This window comes from Paramormyrops kingsleyae, chromosome 13, assembly GCF_048594095.1.
Source record: "Paramormyrops kingsleyae isolate MSU_618 chromosome 13, PKINGS_0.4, whole genome shotgun sequence".
Classification (NCBI taxonomy): domain Eukaryota; kingdom Metazoa; phylum Chordata; class Actinopteri; order Osteoglossiformes; family Mormyridae; genus Paramormyrops; species Paramormyrops kingsleyae.
The window spans coordinates 16528130-16549449 of record NC_132809.1 but is presented as its reverse complement, the minus strand read 5'-3'; the positions used below and the strand labels follow the sequence as shown (position 1 = coordinate 16549449).

At 51.7% G+C, this 21320-nt stretch overlaps 1 protein-coding gene across 3 annotated transcripts; it reads right to left on the bottom strand.

Moving 5' to 3' along the window:
• Positions 1-3459: 3459 nt before the first annotated feature.
• Positions 3460-20867, bottom strand: cep152 (centrosomal protein 152). Of its 3 annotated transcripts, XM_023817117.2 has the most exons (29): positions 20623-20867; positions 20425-20458; positions 19760-19875; positions 15635-15744; positions 15457-15517; positions 14949-15227; positions 14585-14747; positions 14342-14482; positions 14105-14244; positions 13637-13837; positions 12875-13022; positions 12440-12531; positions 12198-12361; positions 11809-12022; positions 11399-11509; positions 11179-11309; positions 10869-11045; positions 10533-10665; positions 10302-10448; positions 8591-8866; positions 8074-8205; positions 7360-7941; positions 7208-7271; positions 6494-6658; positions 6319-6409; positions 6145-6242; positions 4850-5006; positions 4663-4769; positions 3460-4570 (listed from the first exon to the last, which is right to left on the bottom strand). In XM_023817117.2, the coding sequence occupies exons 3-29, from the start codon at positions 19844-19846 to the stop codon at positions 3678-3680; spliced, it is 5064 nt and encodes a 1687-aa protein (XP_023672885.2). In that variant the 5' UTR covers positions 19847-19875; positions 20425-20458; positions 20623-20867; the 3' UTR covers positions 3460-3677. The 3 variants fall into 3 exon arrangements, with proteins under 3 accessions (XP_023672885.2, XP_023672887.2, XP_023672888.2); XM_023817119.2 differs by lacking the exon at positions 20623-20867 and having other exon boundaries at positions 10869-10997; positions 20425-20576; XM_023817120.2 differs by lacking the exons at positions 8074-8205; positions 20623-20867 and having other exon boundaries at positions 20425-20576.
• Positions 20868-21320: the final 453 nt, after the last annotated feature.

The window sequence follows — 21320 nt, the reverse complement described above, 5'->3', positions numbered from 1 at the left end:
AGCCTTGGGTCCCCGGGCGTGCAAGTAGCACTCTGTTAGCAGCAGGCCCCTTAACAGAACACTGCAAAAACAAGAGTGCAGGGGATGCAGAGCCCGCATGGTCCATCCATAGGTGGGATAGACATTTCAGGGACTACAGAGATATTCCCATTTTTCCTGCCACCAACTCCAGAGCGTGCAGTTCGTGCTGGGTACAATAGGGCTCCCTCCCGCCCGCACCTCTCCACTCGGGACAAATTTCAGAACTCAGAGCAAGCGGTTCTGTCTGCCTCCCGCACCGCCCACGCACCCCCAACCCCCCCGCCTGACATACCCCAAGTTGATTCATTGTTTTCTGTAGAGAGCCCAAAGAAAGCAGTAATGACAAATAGCAAATATATAAGACTTGGCCTGCGGTGGACGAGCTTCCGTCTAGAAGGTCTCACGGACTGCTCATCTTCCCAAAAGCCAAAGAAGTAAACAGCCCAGTGTACTGGCTAACCGAAATGAAGTCTGATTCGTTGGCTCCTTCAGTCCATAAGCACATGTCGCTGGTGGGAAGCGAGAGAGGTTCTCTCTCCAGGGATTGCGGCTTGGCCCCTTTGTGGTGGAGCCAGGGTAGGATGTTTAGGGTGTGTCGACCCATTCCGCACTAATCCTCTGACAGAATCGAAGCACTCGTCCCTCCGTCTCTAGTCCCAAGCAGCCCTCACCCGCCATTGTATTAAGCTAATCATATACTTACCCAATTCAAACAGGCTTAAGATGAGACATAATGCGAGGATAATGGAGGGGGGGGGGGAAAAAAAAACATCAATAATTGAAATTGGCGTTTTTACTTTCCAAGTTACACATGCAAGTTCTTCAAAGTGATTACAGCAAAGGAGAGACTGTGTTGAGGACACTGCTGGTGGAACAGGCCCGCATGGTCTATTTGTGGCACAGCCATGCTAATCGCTAAATCGTGAGACAAAATGATTTCATCCTCCTGGGATCAAGGCTGCTTATATGTCTTTAGCCAGTAAGGCCTGAGCACAGGACCACCGGTTGTTTGTTCTGCTCTTTTTGGAGCAGCAGCCTGCTTGCCAGCGGGTACAGTTGGCTTTCTCTCTAGGCGCCGAGACCTATCAGGACCCACCCAGGCCGACACACAGATGCAGAGACGTTTCTGCAAGGCGAAAACCTGATGAGGAGAGGCTCTCCAGCGCGAGCGCTGATGTGGATCTGGCCTGGGAGTAATCGCTCCCATCACCGCAGCAAAAAAGTGGGCCAGCAGTGCAGTAATAAGCAGGGCTGGAATGCCCATGCTCCAGCCCGCACAAAGCATGCGGCTACATGTGCATTCACAGCTGCATCATGTCAAACCAGGCTTCAGCTATGGGTGATACCCAGCCCTTTGTAAGGTCTTCCTGCAATGGGGATAACTAATTATACTCTATCTGTGGTCCAGAGGAGTTAATGATTTTTATTATTAGCATATCAACAAATCCCCATGCTTCAATAGAACAGGGACCCCAAAGGAAATCTGTCTTTGCACCTACCCAGCCTTTGGGGTCACAGTGCAGGGGCCCAGGGGCTAAGGGCCTCACTCAGGGGCCCCAATGGGCGGCACCTTCTGATCACAATTACATAGTCACTGACCCACCCTGGGTTCCGTTTCACCACCAACACACAACACGCTGGACTGGCCTTGCTGAGAATCCTGAGCGCTGGCGATTACTAGCCTCTCGTCATCTGCTTGTCAATACACCGTGACAGGCAGACGGGTAACAACTGCAGATTTAGCAGCCATTCAGATATCTATTTGGCTGGGTCTTGCACGAATCCCTGTCAGCAGGACAGTGTTAATAACCCCCCCCCCCTTTCTTTAGGGAGGCATTTACTGAAATAGCAGCATAAATAAAAAATGGGCGAAGGGGGGGGCACATAGAGGAACTGCACGTGTCATCAGGCATCTGATGACATCACTCTGTAGGTCATTGGTGTTGCTGGTCATTTCTGTGGGCGAGGCGCAGACTCACACATGACTTAAGGGAACAGCTGGAAGCCAAGCCTTCCAACGCCCTCCGCAGGCTGTGGAGCTCCACCTCTGTGACCGCAAAGACCACTGCAGTCTGCGTACATGCTGGAAACCCACGATTTTTGGCTGCTTCCCATCAGGTGACGATCCACCATAAAAACAAGCCCAATAACTCAGAAATGGACCTCGCAAAGATCATTATGAAACATCCACTGTTAATCAGCCTCTCATTATTACGCAAGCCGCTTAGAAACACAATGACTGACCTGAATTCTCCATAAATGCATCTTTCTTCGTGAGAATGCTCTTTGATGTCATCCCAGAGAATGTGCTCCCCAGTCCTTCACATGGATCCACAGCTGGCGGGGGGATATTTGGGCTTGAGAAAGTGCCATTCGCTGTTCTCAGACTCAGAACAGCCTGTTTGAGGAACACTGAGTCACGTTAGGTAGCGTGCTCCAAATGGGTCCCGCTGGAACACCAGCGTCTCAGCCCAAACCATCAATAAAACCCACTCGCTAATGACTCACTCCCTGAATGACGACCAACAAACGAGCTCATTGACAGCCGCCAAGTCCCCCCTCCCACAGCCTTCTGGACAGGCTCACACTAACAGCAGGTGGGTTAACAAGCATCAAGTCTGTTTAAGTTACCAACCAAACATTCAAGAACCCGATAAATAAAATCATCACGTCGCAGTTTATTTACGAACAAACCATTTGCAAGGACGTGTCCCACAGGCGCCTCGCCTCACATGCGTACGACTGCAGTGCTTCACGTAAACAAACCAGATCCCGAACCCGCCTGTTACAATTAGTGAAGTTCCCTTCGATCAACCGTCCAGAAAAAATAAATCCAATAAACGCTTTGCAAATAAAAATGGAATGGACTACATTAATCCCTTATTTTGGAAAACAAAATCACTGGTCTGCAAAACGCTCTATTTTATTGACGGACCCCTCCGTCCAGCAAAGAGATGCCAAAGACGGACCAAGGACAGACTTAATCGCCCCTGGACACATCAATGTCCAAAGCTATTCAGGGTGGTGACCCGGAGCACCCAGATGTGACCCGTCCACATCACCGCTGTGGGCATGAGCCACTGCCCCCCCCCAACAACATACTGTGCCATTGGCACGTCTGGAAGTAGCTGGGCCCTTATGTGGAGGCTCCAGACCTATGAAACAAACTGCAAATCCCAGGCTGCCAAACATCTGGAGAAACCCGCAATGTGCAATTAACAGCAGTAAAACAGACACACGCACACACACCAACTATTGACACCCACCCATCTCCAGAAATCGCAGTCGGGGGGACACTGGCAGGGATCCCTACAAACCAAACAGCTGCAGGACTTTAGGAAGAGACCCGCTCAAGTTTTGGTAACCTGGCCTCAACTCAGCCATGTTCAATTAATCCAACACAAAACAGCAACAGGAGCAGGTAGTTATGGGAAAAACTTTACATGAAAAAATACATTTATTAGATCCATGTGAAAATTATACACACTTTATGTGTAACAGCTGGGTATGGGGAAAAAAAATAAAAAAAATCACACAAAGTCTTGACAGTACAAGCAGATGTGACGAGTGTATAAAGACGACACTTAACAAACAAACAAGCAGATGGTTTGTGAGGAGCAGTGCAACATGACGAGTCTGGGGCTTGATAGCTTTGTTTACTTCTGAAGGAGGGACACTGGGCTGTCAAACCCACTGTCCTGCTGACAGGCCTTCAATTCTGAGAACAAACTCTTGGAACAGACCCTCCGGATTCGCTCCCCCTCAGACCCAGGAATGGGCTCTCGGGTCTTGGCCGCCTCCGTATCCCTCCCCCCCGGACCGGCGATGGGGGAGGGCTTCATATTGGGCCTGGTTTGCGTGGTCGGAATGTTCTTGTAGGAGGCCCAGCTCCCAAAATGAGACGAGTCGTCATCTGTGTGTTCGGTTTCGGTACTGGAGACGGCAGATGGGGTTGGGGAGTTGCTGACACGCTTCAGCATTCTACTGGGGATGGAGAACGCAGGATTCTGACGGTCGGAACGTGTTCCGACACCGACCAGGCCCCAGACATTCTGGCCCTTATTCCTGACCGGAGGTTCTTTATCAGGGATGGGTTTGACCGCAGACTCTGCAGGGTGCCTTGTGTCCGCTCCTCCCAGCCACATCTCCTGGTTTTGGCGGCGCAGGGTAACGTGGGTTTGGGTTCCATCCACCGGCCTGCTTGCAGAGGGAAGGCATTTCACGTGTCCCGCAGGTCTTTGTGCGAGGGAGCTTGCGGGGTTGGGTGGCCCCTTAGAGTGCGTGCCGTCGAACACTTTCCTCTTTCCCGACGTTACCAAAACACCAGGGGCACTGGAGGACTGAAGGTCACGGACGTTTTTTTCAATCCCAGAATGCTCTGCTACAGGCCTGCCGGCGCTGCTAGCGAGGGAGCGCGCCTGCTGGTTGTTCTCCGCGGGTCCGCTGCTCTGAGAGTTCACGTATTTGGCTGGTGGGCTCTGTCCGGATAACGCGTGAGCAGCTTTGCCGGGCTCCTCCCCAGCAATGGGCTCCGATTTCGACGTGCTCGCTTGTTTACAAAAGAATAAATCTCCATTTTAAAGCAGACACACAGCACCACCGGTGGATCTGACATGTGAAGGACGAGGGATCTGCACTTACCCAGAGCAGCGTGACTCCTTCCGCTGGGTTTCCGGGACACTGGTGTCTCCAGCACCTTGGCCATGGCAGCCAGCTTGCTCGCTGCATTGATGATCTTCTTCTCCGCCCTGCAAAGGCAGTTAAACGTGTGCCCAGGACAGCAGGGAAGAACAGGGCCCCACGAAGGCCATGAACTCTGTAATCTCACCCTTGGGCCTTGCCACTGTCCTCCAGGAGCTCCTGCAGGCAGGTGAGATAGTACTTCCGCATCCTCCTCGCCGTGTCCTGCCTCTCCCTGAGCACCTCGGCCCGGATCATCTCCACCGCCCTCGCCTTGCTCTCCTGGATGTAACGCAGCATGTCACCTGCCCAAGAGAGGCAGCCTCACTCAGCGGGATCCAGGTTCACAAAACTGTATCATGTGTGCGCGGTAAAATTAGATTCTCCATAGTGATGAACACAGTAACAGCAGATAAACAGTGACACAAACGTGGGACGGCCTGGATGGTGAAGCTGGGATAGAAAGTGTGCAGCTAAACTGGTGACAACAATCCCAGATATGGTCCCCTAAGAGAGCGTAAGGCTGAGAGGATAGAGCCCCGATGCATCCATTCCTCCAGCTATTTACGGAAAAGCATATTATCTGCACAGTGAACTAAAGTAATGGACTATCGACATATATACACACAATCATTATATATATACAAACAATGAAGATCAGAAAATAAAGCAAGATAACTTAGCTAAGGCTAACAGCATTCTAGCTGCGTAACAATCAGAGAAATCAAGTCAATGAGTGTAAAATGTACATTTTTCTTGTGACTGGTATGCAGTGTCTAATACTGGCAGTCTGCGAGGGGAGGTCAGCGTGACAGTCTTCAGATCAAGGAAGACGAGTGAGCTGCCACAAATTAACAGTAGTTAGGAAATGGTTTAACATTCACTTTACTAATCTACTAATTTGATTTAATCTGATTTACTACAGTCGACCCTTCTGCACTGTGACTTTCCCCATCAAGGTTTCGATATATTGCGTAAGAAATAAAGCATAAGACATCAAATGGAAATTCTGAAAGTTTTGCGAAACCATACGCAAAGGCGAGCAAGTGACACAAAAAGGTTAGTGACCGCGTCGACGGTACAAAGAAAATGAATAAGAATAGTGGCCTTTGCCAAGAAACTTGCATTTTAGACTGAAATTAAATGAATTCTACAGAATTACGAATAACTCAGAGAAACAAGTTTGTCCTTTTCTAAGGTTAAGTAGCTTAAACATTCCACCACAGAAACTGTACAATTGTCACACTGCACTTTTATGAGCCAATGCCTTCATAGCTCTTACTAAATCGGGCAGCAGAAGAAACTGGCATTAAATTCTGAAGATGCTGTACACAGAGGAACATAAGTGTGAGGATGATGATGATGGCAGCAGAGTCAGTGAAGCTGCAATATTCACCCGGGGTCCTTCGACTCGAGTCGCCCCCTCACCCCCCCCTTACGCACCCCGTATCTTTGCCACGGCTCTCATGTACTGCTCCCTCATCTCCTCCAGGCCACCCTGCAGGCACTGTTGTCTTTCTGGGCCTCCGTCGCCCTGGGGCCTGCAGAAGAGAGAGGCTGTGAGCACAGGGGACACTGAGGAGCAGGGATGGCAGGATTGGGGTGGGGGCTACGCACTGGGAGGAGTCCGTGCTGCCGGGACGCTGCCTGTCGCTTGCTCTCCGCAGGATCTCCTCACGCTCCTTCTTCAAGGCGTCCTCGTGCTCCTCTGTGCAGAGAGACTTGCCCATGAGACACTGATGGTGGAAACCTGCGAGTCAGGTGGAGCATGGGGGGGGGGGGGCAGGGTTACCTTTGAGTCGCTGCACGGCGGCCTTGTGCTCGCGGACTGTCTGCTGCAGCTGCCGGCACGCCTTCTCCAGGTGCCTCTGCAGGTCCCGACACTGCCTCTGTAGCCGCTGCAGCCGGTCTGCGCAGCCCGGCCCACACTGCTGCTCCCCGGCCTGCGATGCAGAAGCTGGGAACGGACAACAGCGATCGTGAGAACCATGTATGAAGCAGGGAGTCACCACAATCATGCAGATGTGGCTAAAAAGTTTTCCTACTGGTTCTGGAGAGAGCAGTGGGAGAAAGAGACAGATAAAGTAACCAGAAGACTTCAGGGCTTTAAGTGCGCGGAAAACTGCACATCTCACCCGCAGAGGTAGACAGTTCAGGTACAAATCGCGATCAAGGTTTTGTTACAATCAACCAATTGAGTATAAAATATTACATTTGCAGAGTACTCAGCTGGTTGGTTGTAACAATCGTGATCTAGATTTGTACTTTCTGAACCTGAACTATCCACCTCTGCTCACCTATGGGACTAAGGGAACGAGGACAGGAAACTTCAGTACCACTCCCTGTCCAGTGAGAGGCGGGAGACACGGCACTCTGCAGAAATCATTCCCTGGAGAGTCATTGGTCAGTCAGGTATGACTCCTGTGAGGTGTGGGCTGCAGGAGGCTGAAACGCCCCCAGAGCAGCGTATCTCTGGCTGTGCGTAGCCGCGCTCCGGCTCCCCTACCTCGGACGCCATTTAGCTCCTTCTCGTGTTGGTTCTGGGCTTCCTTCAGTCTGTCCCTGTTGATCTGAGGAGACAGGAAACACGCTGGTCACGGTCCCAAGTCCAGACACATCCGCTGACCAGGGGAAAGGACACACGAGAGCCAGGCCCACCTCTTCCCACTGCTGCCTGGCCTGAGCTACAGCCTGACAGAGCAGAGCTCTGCATGGAGCCTGCAGACAGGCTGCAGAGAGCCTCCCCACTCCTCCGGCACTGGAGTCCTGGGGGCTGCTGGGAGTTTGGACCTCATTCTGGGTCAGCCACTCCGGGTCACTCAAAAGCTGGTTCCGAATACCCTCGAGGGTGGCGTGGACCTCGGCCAGAGCCTCCTCCCAGAGCCGCTCCCTCTCAGTGCTGCTCCTGGCCTCTTGCAGTGCTTCCCACTCCTGTTCCCGTCTCTTAAACAGCTGCCGGAGGTCCGCCTCCTTCTGACGGAGAGCCTCATCCCGAAGGTGCCCGGCCTCCGTGCTGGCGAGCGATAGTGCCTCTTCCAGCCTGCCGCGCTGCTCGTCCAGGAGGGCCCGGAACTCCTGCTCATGGCGAGCCTGGAGGCGCGCGACCTCCTCCTGCTTGTCGCGGCTGCAGGCGGCCAGCTCAGCCTTGGAGTGAGCATCCTGCTCCACCCTGCTCTGCTCAAGCTGCCTTCGTAGCAGCCTCACCTCCTCCTGCAGCTCCTCCCTCATCGCCGAGGAGACCTGGCCGGGGTGGGGGGAGCATGCACTTAGTCATACTGGCACCACCTCCCTTCCTGATGGAGAGCCCAGGTTCCATTGTTTACACAAGCACCACCCTGTGGGCCGCCTCCATGCTGGAGCCCCAGTGCGTACTTTCTGAGCCAGATTCTCCTGCTGCTGCCTCTCCCAGTCCTCCCGCTGGGTCTGGAGAGCGGCCTGGTATTCCGGCAGGGACGTCATCTCCTGCAGCCAGCAGGCGCGGGCCTGGGACAGGGCGCCCTCCACCTGGGGGCAGCACCATGTTCACGGTGCCGCAGACTGGCTTGGCTCACAGTGACGACCCCCCCGCCCCCCATTTAACACCTCTGCCAATTAATGCTACTGGAAATTCAGGGTAGGGAACAGAAGTCACCACCATCGTATCTTGACTGAGCCCCTTAGGTCAGTGTTCCTCAAACTGGTCCTCGGGGACCTCCAGACAGTCCGGCTAGGAGCTGGGAGGGAGCAAAAACAAGGGCTGGCTGGGAGTCCCCGAGGACTGGGTGGGGGGACGCTGCCTTACTGCTCCATTCATGTGGCTCCGCTAGCCGCATACCGAGGGGCCACACTGAGACCGCCCCCCCAGCCACAAAGCAGATGGCCCTGCCTGAGCCAAAAGCCGCCTGTTTACCTGCTGCCTGGTAGCCTCCAGCTGCTCGCTGTGAAGCTCCGCCCTCACCCGCTGCTCCGCCTCCCGCACCGCCTGGGCCCGCGCCTGCTCCGCCTCCTGCTGCAGCTCCAGCCTCTGAGTGCTCAGCTGGGTCTCCACCTCCACATGGGGGAGGCCCTGTACCACTCCTTCCGTCTGAGAGGCCCGTTCGCTGGCCTCAGCGCCTCCTACCCCACCTGCCTGCTCCAGCCGCTGGGCCCACTCCGTCTCCACCTTCTTCACAGCGGCCTGCATCACCTATGGGGGTTGGAGCCAAACATCCACAAAAAGACTCGTGCCGTTAGGCTAGAGGGGTGTAGCCTTTTCCACTTCTCAGAATATGAGGTCCCCAGAAATGCAATGATGTAATTAAATACCTAAAAATTACATATTACTGTGCCTTATTAAATGGGCAGGAGAGCCAGAGGTATGTAGGGAGTTTGCATGCTTTCTCCACATTGCAGTTCCTCTCACTCTGCTGCACCAGCTATGATAACCATCCCTCCATGTATCATCGTGGATGATGGATAAAATTAGGGATGGGCCGATCTGCATTTTCAGTTTTGATCCGATTCCGATATACAACTGCTTATTCGGATACAGATTTCAACACAAACTGCAGCCTGCTTCTCTGTTACTCATTAATGAAGGACTGCTTCCTTGCTTTGTGGGACTTCAGTCCTGTTTCTAGGATCCTGATATGAACTGTCCTATCAGTGCACCTCACACCTGTATTTAATGCTCCCCATTCCTTTTGAAGTTCACTTAATGTCATTCTCCTTCCTTAGAAATTTTAAACCAGGAAGCAACCTGCTGCTTTGCAAAGCCTTCCGCTAGCAGAACCACGATTCAACCAGGACTTAAAAAAGCAGATTTGTTCAAAAATATAGAGTGGTCTCATATTATATACAGCCACAGAAAAAAATATTTATACTTTACATATGAATATTTTTAAACTACTAAATATAAATGACAAAAATGCACACACACACACACACACACACACACACACACACACACACAGCCCCTCGTGTATCACAAGCTGTAGCAGGTGCAAAAAAAAGCCCCAAGAGAGCGACTCCCAAACCATCCATTGCTTTTCATATTACTGCCATTGACTCGGACAATTTGTGCACTTTGTTTAGTGGGATTTTGCACACTACTTCCAACTCTCAAAACTTTGCTTTTACAAAGATTAAAGATCTCTGTGCTACCAGTTGTTTCAACCATGAAATACTTCACCCCCCCCTTATCTGATGTTCTTACACCCCCCTCACTGCGAAGGGTTTGGGCATGAATAATGTCACAGCAGGCAGAAGTCAAAAAACCAAGTGGCAGCATTAGTGAATTCAGTTTGAATGCTGCAAAAAACACATCTACCTCACACACACACACACAAATTCATGCACGCGCACGCACACACACACACACACACACACACGCACGCACGCATGTTTGCATTAATATCAAAACTGAGTTTCCTCTCGTGGGGACTCAAAATAATGGTTCCCACAATGTCAAAATAACATTTTTTTTAATCACTGCGGGGACATTCGGTCCCCACAATGTAATATATACATGACCTAAGCACCCCCTCAAAGGTGAGTTAAGACCCCACTGCGCCCCCCTCCAGCACCTAGGAGCTGGGTCTCAGGGTCGCCACGGTAACGGCCCACAAGTTGAGGCGGCTCACCTCGCTCTGCCTGAGGGCCACCTCCGCTTCCACCTGCAGCTGGAGCTCCTCCTCTCGCTCCCTCAGCCAGCGCTCCCTGGCGGTGGCGTGCTGCGCCTCCATCTGAGCCATGGCGGCCTCCTTCTCCCGCTCCATCTGACGCCGCAGCTGGGGGGAGGTGAGGCGCGCACATTTCAGCTGGTCTCGAAAGCCGCCGCCGGAATGTCAGGCAGGACTGGGGCCCAGGCCAACCTCATTCTCATGTTCCCGGTGCTCCTCCATTCTGGCTCGGAGGCTCTGCTCCAGGCCGTCCTTCTCCCTGCAGATGGCTATGTAGCATTCTTGAACAGCTCCCATCTCCTTACTGACATCTGCCAGTTTAGACCTGTGGGGGAACAGCAAACTCGTCGCACATGCAAAGGCTCGCTGCGGCCACCACGACCCGCAGCTTAGCTGATGTCCCTCATGATGCACACAGCCGGGTTTTTAATTAGACCTATTAAAACGAAATCAGTGCGCCCCCTGGTGGCCACACCCATATCCACCTTCTACCTGCTGTTAACAAGACTCTGCGCTGTCGTGACTCACTCCAGATTCTGCACCTCCTGCTGGCACTCCCTCCGCACCTCCTCCATTTGGACTGCATGCTCCTGAGTCAGTTCCGCACGCACGCGGTTCACCACGTCATCCCGGAACTGTTGCTGGGTCTTCTCGTACCTCCACGAGACCAACCACAAAACAGAACCACTGCAGTGCAACAGCAGGCTGCTGACAAGAAACCAGCTCACAGTTTCACATTAAGACAGTTTGATGAGCCATAATTACATTTAAATGCATCTTAAGGACTAACAGAATATCCCCCGTCGGGGCTGCCAATCCCCCACAAGCTATTGGCTACCTGGCAGCAGTCTCCTGCTTCTCCTGGTCCAGCTCCTGGATCATCTCTCTCATCTTTGTGCACAGCTCCAGATTGGCTGCCCGTACCTTCTCCTCACTCTGCTTCAGCTCTTGGTTCAGTTTCTCCAGTTTCTGGTCGGGCAACAGAGTGGGTAAGTGCGCTAAGTGGTATTAAAGTGGTTACCTGACACAAAGCGGGCCCTTCTGCTTGGAAGCCCGACCTCCGCACGGTCCTGGAGATGCTCCCTGTCTTTCCGCAGCTGTTGCAGCTCTTCCTGGGATGGTGCCATGCCGGATGCTTCCAGTTGCTTCTCCAAAGCTGTCTCCCTCACCTGCAGGGTGAACAGAGGAGCACCACATTTTAAAACACTTCACTTGTCCTACTGTTCTGCAGATGGGACATGTTTAGGTTGCAGTCTGTGTCACCCCGTAGCCTGGAATCCTCCCTTGATATGTTTACCTAGCTGTAGGCTTTCTTTAGGGCTTGAATTTTTTGACCCAGCTCCAAAGCACCTTCTTTCCTTCCATGAAGTCCATGAGCACGACTACCCGTCACCATTACGGAGCACCTTACTTGGCTCCTGGTGAAGGTGGAGTGTATCTGATGCTCCTAGCAGGAGGTGCGACTCACCCTGGAGTCAAGGGCGCTCCTCTCGGCCCTGTCCAGCTGCACCCGCAGCTCCTCGGCCTGCCCGCGCGCCTGCTGCAGGTCCTCCTGGAGCTGGGAGATCTTCTGTCTCTTGCTCTTCAGGCTCCCCAGAAGACGCTGGATCTCCGTCGTCAGCTCAGCCGTCAGGTCCACCCTCGAGGAGGTGCTGGTCGTGGCGGAGGTTACTCCGGAACCGCTAAAGAGGAGGTGAAGACAGACGCCCGAATAAACAGTGGGGGGGGGGAGCACCACCATTCCCAGGACCTCTGGGTGTTAAATCCAGTGTTTCTGTCCCAGTACACACTCTGTACCACAACACACTTTGTCACTTAGTCACCAATTAATCAATTAACTTTCAAACGCCTGCATACCCATGGCAACGGTTGCTTTTCCAGTTGGCCTTCTTTATTCCCAGTTCGACATAGGAGTCTGACAGCTGGTCCTCCCATTCTCTGTTGGATTCCAGGGAAATAACCTGTAATCTGACGGCCGACTCGTACAGAGTGATCTGGTCCTTCAGGTCTGAGAGTTCTTCCTACGACAGAGACGGAGACACGGTGTCAGCACCCCAAAGCCACGGCGGGGAGTCATCCCGGGGGGGCAGGCGGCTCACCTGCAGGGATCTGGTCATGCTGTCGCTGATGCTCTTGGCCGACTGCGCCTGCTGTAGCTGGATCCGCAGCTGATTCATCTCCTGGATGGCACCTGGGGGGAGTTGTGAGAAATTCAGATGTTTGGTGAGCTGAGCAGAGCCAATCCGTGTCCATTGCTGCGTTTTAGAATACCCAGAACGGGGGGGGGGGGAAACAAGACCCAGTGTGACCACAGTGCTCCTTGGCAGAGAGCAGCCCATGTAAATAAACATCACAGTGGCAGCTATGAAAACACAATATTCTTTTAACTATAAAAAGGACAAAAAATAAGGGAGAATGGTATGAATTGCTTAGCTAGACATCTGCTCCAATATGGGCCATGTAGAACTGGAGTCAAACAAACTGGCAGAGTCCTACCAAGAAAGGCGGGCACAAACACACACACACACACACACCGGTCTGCAGCAGGTTGGCACACTGCTGCTGGCTCTCCTCTAGGCGCTGGCTCAGGGTGTTGATGATGGCTGCCCTCTCCAGCTTCTCCGCCTCCCTGTCTCGCTCCAGCTGTTTCAGTTGCTCCTGCAGCCTGCAGCCCGCCTCCCCCTGACACACACACAGGACATTTTCATGGGCTTTTGTTCCCTTGGCAGGTGCTTTGGTTCAGAGAGACACACAAGTGAGGCAGACACTACGTCACGCTCCTACAGCCGTGATGGAGCCACGTGGGGCCAGGCGCTGCTGGGCCGAGCTGCTGACTGGCTTCTGAGTGTGAGAGCGTACTGGGAACAGAGCTACATGATCAGAGCTCAGAACCTCAGGTCAGAAACACTCAAGATGGATGGTGATGGGGTGCAGCTTTGCCCAGAGGGTCATAGGTTCAAACCCCATAGTCGACAGTATAATGAAATCGGTTTGGCCCTTGAGCAAGGTGCTCAACCCCAACTGACCCAGCTCTCCAATTCTCACTTAGATGTTGCTTTGTTCACAGAACAAGTAAGGCCACAGAGCGAGGCACAGAGCGAGGCACAGAGCGAGGCACAGAGCGAGGCACAGAGCGAGGCACAGAGCGAGGCACAGAGCGAGGCACAGAGCGAGGCACAGAGCGAGGCACAGAGCGAGGCACAGAGCGAGGCACAGGACCCATACAGCAGGAATGGCGACTCCTCTATCCACACTCCCGACACGGTGACCCCTGCAGGCTGCGGCGGCGAGCGCACCTGCTGCTCCAGGGCCTGCGTCTGCGCATCCAGCCTCTGCTGCAGCGCTAGCATGCGGGCCTCGTGCTGCTCGCGCATGGCGGCCAGGTCACGGTCGTGCTGCTTCCGCGTGCGGGCCAGCGTCTCCGAGCGGCACAGCTCCGCCATCTGCTGCTGCAGGCTGTCCAGCGCCACCTCTGCCGCCCGCTGCTGCTCCGTGCTCTGCAGCATACACATCCACAGGCCTTACTTTGGAGGGGGCTCTGCTATACCCTTACCTACGAAGGGTTTCAAGTTCTCTTCCAGCCAATAAGAAGATCGGTAGAAAAAAAACCAAAATCCATTACAATTTAGTGGTCAGCTAGCTGAAGGTGTCGCTGTCGTGCTTGAGCAGAGTCCCTGCTGCATGGACACCCAGCCCAGCACAGATCCCACACACGCCGGTTACAGACATCTGAGTGAAAGGTGGTGATTTTGGGGAGTCCTCACCTCACGCTCCCGGTCCGCCACCGTCTGCACCTGCTGCTCCAGCGCCTTGACCCTGGCCTGCAGCTGCAGCTCTCGCTCCTTGGCCTCCTCCAGCAGACAGCCAGACTCCTTCAGGCTCACCGCCAGGCCATCCTTCTCATCTGGAGGGGGGGAGGGGAGGACGGATGAAATGGAGATAAATACTGCAGCAAGAAGACAGCAGGGCCGTCATTCAGAAGGCCGATCGCTTGACCCCACCTTTCACGATGGCCAGCTGGTGCTCCAAGTATCTCAAGCTACGTCGGCTGTCCTCCAACTTCTTCTCCAGGTCCTCAATCTGCCTCAGCTGAGCCCTGTTCAGGACCTGCAGCTGGGCTATCTGCTGCTGATCCGCAGATTCTGAAGCGGAGGAAGGGTGAACAGGTTAAACTTTTGAACCACCTTGTTGACCCTTGTGAGCCACCGTACAGGAAAAGTCTTGTTGACTGCCTTGTCACTCACTGTGGGTAGAGTCCAGGAACTCTCTCTGCAGTTGGTCAAACTTGCCATTGGTACATGCAGCCTCTGGACTGAAGACCTTCTGCTGAGCCACAGGCTGATATGGATTGTAATTGACCTTAAGGTGGCCAACACGGTTGTTTTCTGAACCCTTAGCATCAAAGGTCTACCGAAACAGGGGAGGGAGACAACCGGTATAAACAGGAAGCAATAACTATTAATATCCTTAGCTGCCATTTAGTCAATGACGACTCCAGATTCCTTTCTGCCTGGGTCTTCAGGTTTACAATGGCATATTCGTAGTTGTAAAAGAAAGCAATAATTACATATGGATAAGATGTGATATTTTCAGATAGATTCATCTCACCTGAACATGGTCCCTGGAACTGGCCTGATCTGAGTAATTTAGGTCCTCTCTCTGTGGAGCTGTGTGATGGTACTGGCCAAACTCCCCCTCACCAGTGGACTCTTCCGGGCCCATGCTGGGGTAGGCGTACCCCCTGTGGTCATACATGTAGTGGCGGTCTTCCTCCCGGCTCTCAGTCCAGCCGTTGTGCTGGTCCAGGTGTCCATCGAAGCGCTCTGCCTCTTGGTCGTACTCGTAGTGACCGTGGTAGGGGTCCTGCCCGTACTCGATCTCGTCGGTCTATGAGAAAGCAGATATGTTCTACACATTTATGTCCTGTCCCTGAGGAACCTAGTGGGCTTACGGCTTGGCATGTTTGCACAGCTTTGCATTTAATGAAATCGCCATCCACACGATCCACTCTAAGCAGATGGGGCGTCCTGGGATACTCACTGCACCCTCTCACCCAGAGCAATCTGGGCAATCTCACAGAGCTGGATTCAGAACCACAGGAAGGAACTGCACTCACCTCTCCAGCGGCAGCGTGCTCGTCGTTCCACTCTGCCCGCGGATCCCAAGTGGCCGGAGCTCTAGGAGGAGGCAGGACATGGTGACAATCATCACTTACCGACTCCCCCAGGGATCCACCAGACACCCAGGGCTCGGGGTGGCACCTCCACCCTCCCTGCTCCATCCCCATGCCTCACCTGCCGTCGAGAGCGTGCCCATCACAGGCGGTGTTGTCAGGCTCCGGCGAGGAGCCATCCCTGCTGTCCTCTAGCATGTCATCCGGGAGGTCTGTTAGCAGTTGTTGCAGCTGTGGGAGAGTGCAGAGTCAGAGCTGAGTAAACGCAGCTGAAGGCAAGGCCCTCGGGAGGCAGCTAAGGAAGAGCGCAGAGTCAGAGCTGTGTAAACGCAGCCAGAGGCAAGGCCCATGGGAGGCAGCTGAGGGAGAGCGCAGAGTGAGAGCTGCGTAAACGCAGCTGAAGGCAAGGCCCTCGGGAGGCAGCTGAGGGAGAGCGCAGAGTGAGAGCTGTGTAAACACAGCCAGAGGCAAGGCCCATGGGAGGCAGCTGAGGAAGAGCGCAGAGTCAGAGCTGCGTAAACACAGCCAGAGGCAAGGCCCTCAGGAGTCAGCTGAGGAAGAGCGCAGAGTCAGAGCTGTGTAAACGCAGCCAGAGGCAAGGCCCTCAGGAGTCAGCTGAGGAAGAGCGCAGAGTCAGAGCTGTGTAAACGCAGCCAGAGGCAAGGCCCTCGGGAGGCAGCTGAGGGAGAGCGCAGAGTCAGAGCTGTGTAAACGCAGCCAGAGGCAAGGCCCTCGGGAGGCAGCTGAGGGAGAGCGCAGAGTAAGAGCTGCATAAACGCAGCTGAAGGCAAGGCCCTCGGGAGGCAGCTGAGGGAGAGCGCAGAGTCAGAGCTGCATAAACGCAGCTGAAGGCAAGGCCCTCGGGAGGCAGCTGCAGTCCCAGAACACCGGCCCAAGCTGCAAATGGAGTGGAAACTCTGGGTCCCAGGTCATGTGACAGCAACACGGGTACCGCTAACAAAGTTCAGATACCAGACCTACCGGGAAGAGGCCTGTGCATGGGTAAGTTACTGTTTAACTTAAAGAAGGGGAAAAAAATATTTAGAAAAAAAAAAAATAATAAATCACCTGCCTTTTTCTATTTTTTCATTTTTGTAAAGCTTCTTTAGACAGCTTGTAAAGGAAACAGATCATTTTTTTGTTGTTTTTTGTTGTTGAGTTAAACGCTCATAGTCACTCACGTCACACAGGCACCGGCGGATCTGCTCAATGTCCATCTCCAGCTCTTCCATCACGTCACACCTCTTCACTCGAACCTGCATTGCCGCGTGCTCCCTACACAGGCCGCTTTTAAACTATCCTCCTCATCAAGTCCCTCATTACAGCTGCTGGACACCCACCACGGAAACCAGAAAAGCGCCCGGCCCACCCCCATTCGCCTCGACTCCCATCCAAGCAAATCCCATCGTTGAGAGACCTGTGTATTTCCTTTAACTGGAGCAGAAACATTACCAGTTACCAACGCGGAAACCTGCACACATGAGCGACTGACTACAGATGAAAATAAACAAGGAAACTTTCATTTTAAAAGAATCAGTGAAGTCTAAGCATGCTGAAAAATATCAGTGGTGAACGACATCCTTCAGAGGGGGTTAAAAATCGTCCAGCTAGAAATGCCGAGACCCCAATAAATGCCATGTTCCCTTAAGTGAGCCAGACTGCTGCCTTTTTATTTGTGCCCAGGCAGCTAGGGGTACCATCTCCAGCCCGAAAGGCATGGGGAAGGAAGTGAGGAGGCACTCTGGTTAAAGCATAACCTGCCCAATTTCAGTCACGCATAACCTGCCTTACTTCAGTCACGCGTGACCGAGATCAGGCCGCCTCTGACTCAACGGCTGGCAGTTCGCTTCATGTCTGCTGGCCCATGCCTCACTCATGTCCTTTCATTCGAGCAGAGTGGCCGAAATGTAGGCCTTGGCCCCCAGATCCCCGAACAATCGAAAGGGTGGGGTCGAGCCAGACTCCAGACGAAGGCATATAACAGCAGAGCAGTGAGTGGTGAGGTCTGGCGCTGCTCAGTGCTGCACAGGACAGCCAGCGACGGCGCCAGCCCAATGACATCACCCTGGAACATTCCCCCCCCAGCTCCGCTTGGGCCGTGGGCTTGCAAAGGCTGGGCCACACCCAGCCTCAGAGGCCTTCCCCAGGGTCAGGTTAGCAACGCGGCGCTCCCACACTGACACCCAGGCTGGGCTTCACGGGACGAATAACCGTGGACCTCAAGACGGATACAGACAACCAAGGCAGGGACCCGGGGCCTGGAGCCCTTACATCACACAGGGGGAAGCTGCGCGTGTCCCTCTGTCGACGGGAATATCAGAGACCACCAAAGCAATGCATGCATGTATATCTGAGAGCCAGCAGACACCCTGCATTCAAAGTCATCCTTCAATATATGAACTGCACTTTCACTACCGTGACCCGGAAACTGCTGCTCCCACATTCCCTAGAATAACTCACCTGTTAGAAAACAATGTCCTCCACCTTTCAAAACAACACATGTTGAAAGAGTTCGGTTTGACAGTGCAATTCTCAAAGGAACAGCTTAAACGAGGCATCAAGCACAATGGGCCGACCCACCTTGTTCAGAATCCTGCCTCAACTACAGTGCAGTGGCTCACCCTTGTGGACATGTACGTGTGCAACATGTGCAGAAGAAATAAGCTAGAGAGAAGCGTTTAATGTCCATACATTTGATGACTTGATAAAATTAAGTCATTAAGGGCATAATAGGTTTATTTCTGGGGGGGGCACCAAAGGGAAGCCATAACGAATATGCCAGCAATAGATCGATACAGAGATGATCTCTTGGATGTAAAAATGAGAGTACAGGAGACTCCACAAAAAATCAGTTTTGGTAAAAAAAAAAAAAAAGAAAAGAAAAAAGGAATATCGTCACACTTTTAGTTATGCATATATTATACTGACCTAAAGGAATTCATTACGTAGAATGACCCAATGAGAACCCTGAGCTGATTTCTGAGGCTCCGGGGCACGAGGACCTCAGTCTACTCGTCCATGATGCTGCTGGCTCGGAGTTTATTGGTTTTTAAAACAAAATCATTACTTTATTCATTTGATTGTTTACAAAAAATATAACATTAGAAAAAACAAGTGCTTTTAACTGAAGCATCCCTTTCAAGCAGTAAGAAATTGAAAACCAAATTATAGTTCTAAAAGAACTTACAAAGAGTGTTGAGACATATCTAGTTAAAGCTTTTTTTAAAAAAAATAAAATAATAATAATATTATAACATCCCTTATTTTTAACAACAGCCCCGAGTCGTCTTGGCATGGAGTGTGCAAGATCTTTGGTGCTTTCAGAACAGGGGTCTCCAACTCCGGTCCTGGAGAGCTACTATCCAGTAGGTTTTCTGTCCCACTTGGCTTCTGATGAGCGGCACCTGTTTCTGGTATTTACCTGAGAACAGGCGTGGCTCATCAGAAGCCAGGTATGATAGAAAACCTACTGGATGGTAGCTTTCCAGGACCGGAGTTGGAGACCCCTGTTTTAGAACCTGGGCTCCTCCAGACTTGTTCTGCTTTCTCTCCCAGCTCAGCCTTGTTCTTTGGCGTTTCATTATGGAGTTTCCTCTTTAGAAGCGAAACGTGTTCTGCTGGCTTTAAGTCAGGGCTCAATGGTGGCCACTACAGAGTTTTCCCATTTCTTTCTTTTGCGACGAGTTCCCGAATGGTACAAACTGCATGCTTTTGGTCATCATCAGCAATCACACACTGGGGGTATAATCATGCCTAGGACATGGACCCCAAAGGTCAGACAAGGTGTGTTAATGAAGCCACACGGAGGGCTTTTGGGTTAGCCAACCTCTCCCTGCTCAGCACAGCCCTATCGAGAAGAGAACAAGCTACACCCTACAGGCAGGCCAGCTCAGGAACCGCACTGGAATGGCTGAATCGGTGTGCTGATGAGCAGGAACACAGCAGGGTTACAGTAAGCCTGGTAACCAGCATGAAACACTAACTAAACACACCACTACAAGCCAACGAACCAAAGAGTGCGTGTGGGAGTTTTCAAGGTGCAGAGAGCGAGCCATGTTCGGCTTGTCCTGCTCCCACAATGAAGGCTGCAGACACTGGATGTGTAACTGAAAGGGGACACTTAGTATAATATGACAACTGGAAGTAAAAGCAGAAAGACCATCATCTGTGTGCTGTACCAAGCATTCTTCTACCATTCCTCCTTAAAGCTAGCAGACCTCCCCAGATGTGGCATACGATGGCGTACCTCCTGCTCTCTGGCATAATCCTCCTGGTCATATTCCTCCTCTTCATGCTGCGTTTGGAGTGCAGCGCTGTCAAAGTCGATAGACATGCCGGCATCAGGAGCCGATCACTTTGAACCTGTCAAGCCGGGGTTTTGACATTGTTAATAACCAGCAATCTCCCTTTGGTGTCAGGGTTTGGTCTGCTCTTCTTTTCTAGTTAGTGGAAAAGGCTGGTAATAATCGACTGCTGCGAATATTTGTAGCGCGCACATATATTTATAAACCCATTTCCCATTTAAGGATAGATTATATTGTATCAATTCACGTGCACTGTGAGTCAACAGGATGTGAAACACGTAGAGCTTTCTAGGATACAAAGGTTGTAGAAAACCTGCGATGACCAGGAAAGGTAACAATAAAAAATACTTTTCTGGACGTTCAATTTGTAACTACTCTAGCATAAACAAACAGTCGCTGTGGTATGCTGAACCAGTACAACGCAGAGTGATAACTTTGCATTGATAATCATTAAAACAAAATACCACAATGTATACCGCAAATTAGTATTTGACAGATGAGAGATTGGTTAAAGCGATATTTAAAATAAATTCAGAAATACTAAAACATAGCTCTGACACATTAATTTAAAGCACCGTAGGAACGACAAACAAGCCATGAACTTTACCTTTAACGTCTGACAGAAATGAGATCGGCGAAGTCTAGTATAAAATGAGAATGTAAACATGGATTTCATTAATTAAACTTGAACAAATGCCTACATTTCTATAATCTTAAAGCCTTACAAAACAAACTACCCAAATAATAGCGGCTAACGCTATATTGACGGACAAACTTTTAAATTGACGGTAGAAAAAGCCAATACCAGTGAAGCCAGGACTCACGTCCCGTGGAGATATCCAATAATAATCAGACGAAGGCGGGCCTTAGCTCCTAAACCAGGAAGAGGGAGGATCCAGGAGAAGCAGCTGCCGTGCTGTAGATTTGAAAGATGGCGCCTCGCGCCGCGGGAAGGACCGCGTGCAGTGATTGGCGGGTTGGCCTGTCCCTGAAACGCAATACTGCTAATTCATATTCCCCAATTCCAGCCTTGTAAAGAGTCCCAACATCGTATTAGCATGCATAACAATATATAAATAACACTGATTTTAAACGATATAGATGTGCGGGCTGCAAAGATTTTTTAACATAAAAATTGAAATACATTAAGTAGCACGTTATGGATGTGTGTCCTCTTTTAGACCTATGACGTTTTTTTATTAATGACTATGATTTAATAAATGCAGTAACGGTTTTTCATGCTGAGATTGACGCGTGGACTTTTTGATGAAGCGACTAAGCCAGAAGGAAACAGGAACGCCCTCGACAGGAACACCCCTCGTCGTTTTCATTGGTTCTTTCGCCATTACGCTAAACACGGACGTCATATAGTTCACACCAGGAAACAAATTTTGCCGAGGATATTTCTCAATACATCCATAAAACAAACGCAACATTTGTCCATGGTGTTACCTCATTAACGATACGGCTGCACAACTTTCGCATTACAGCTTGTTGATTTGA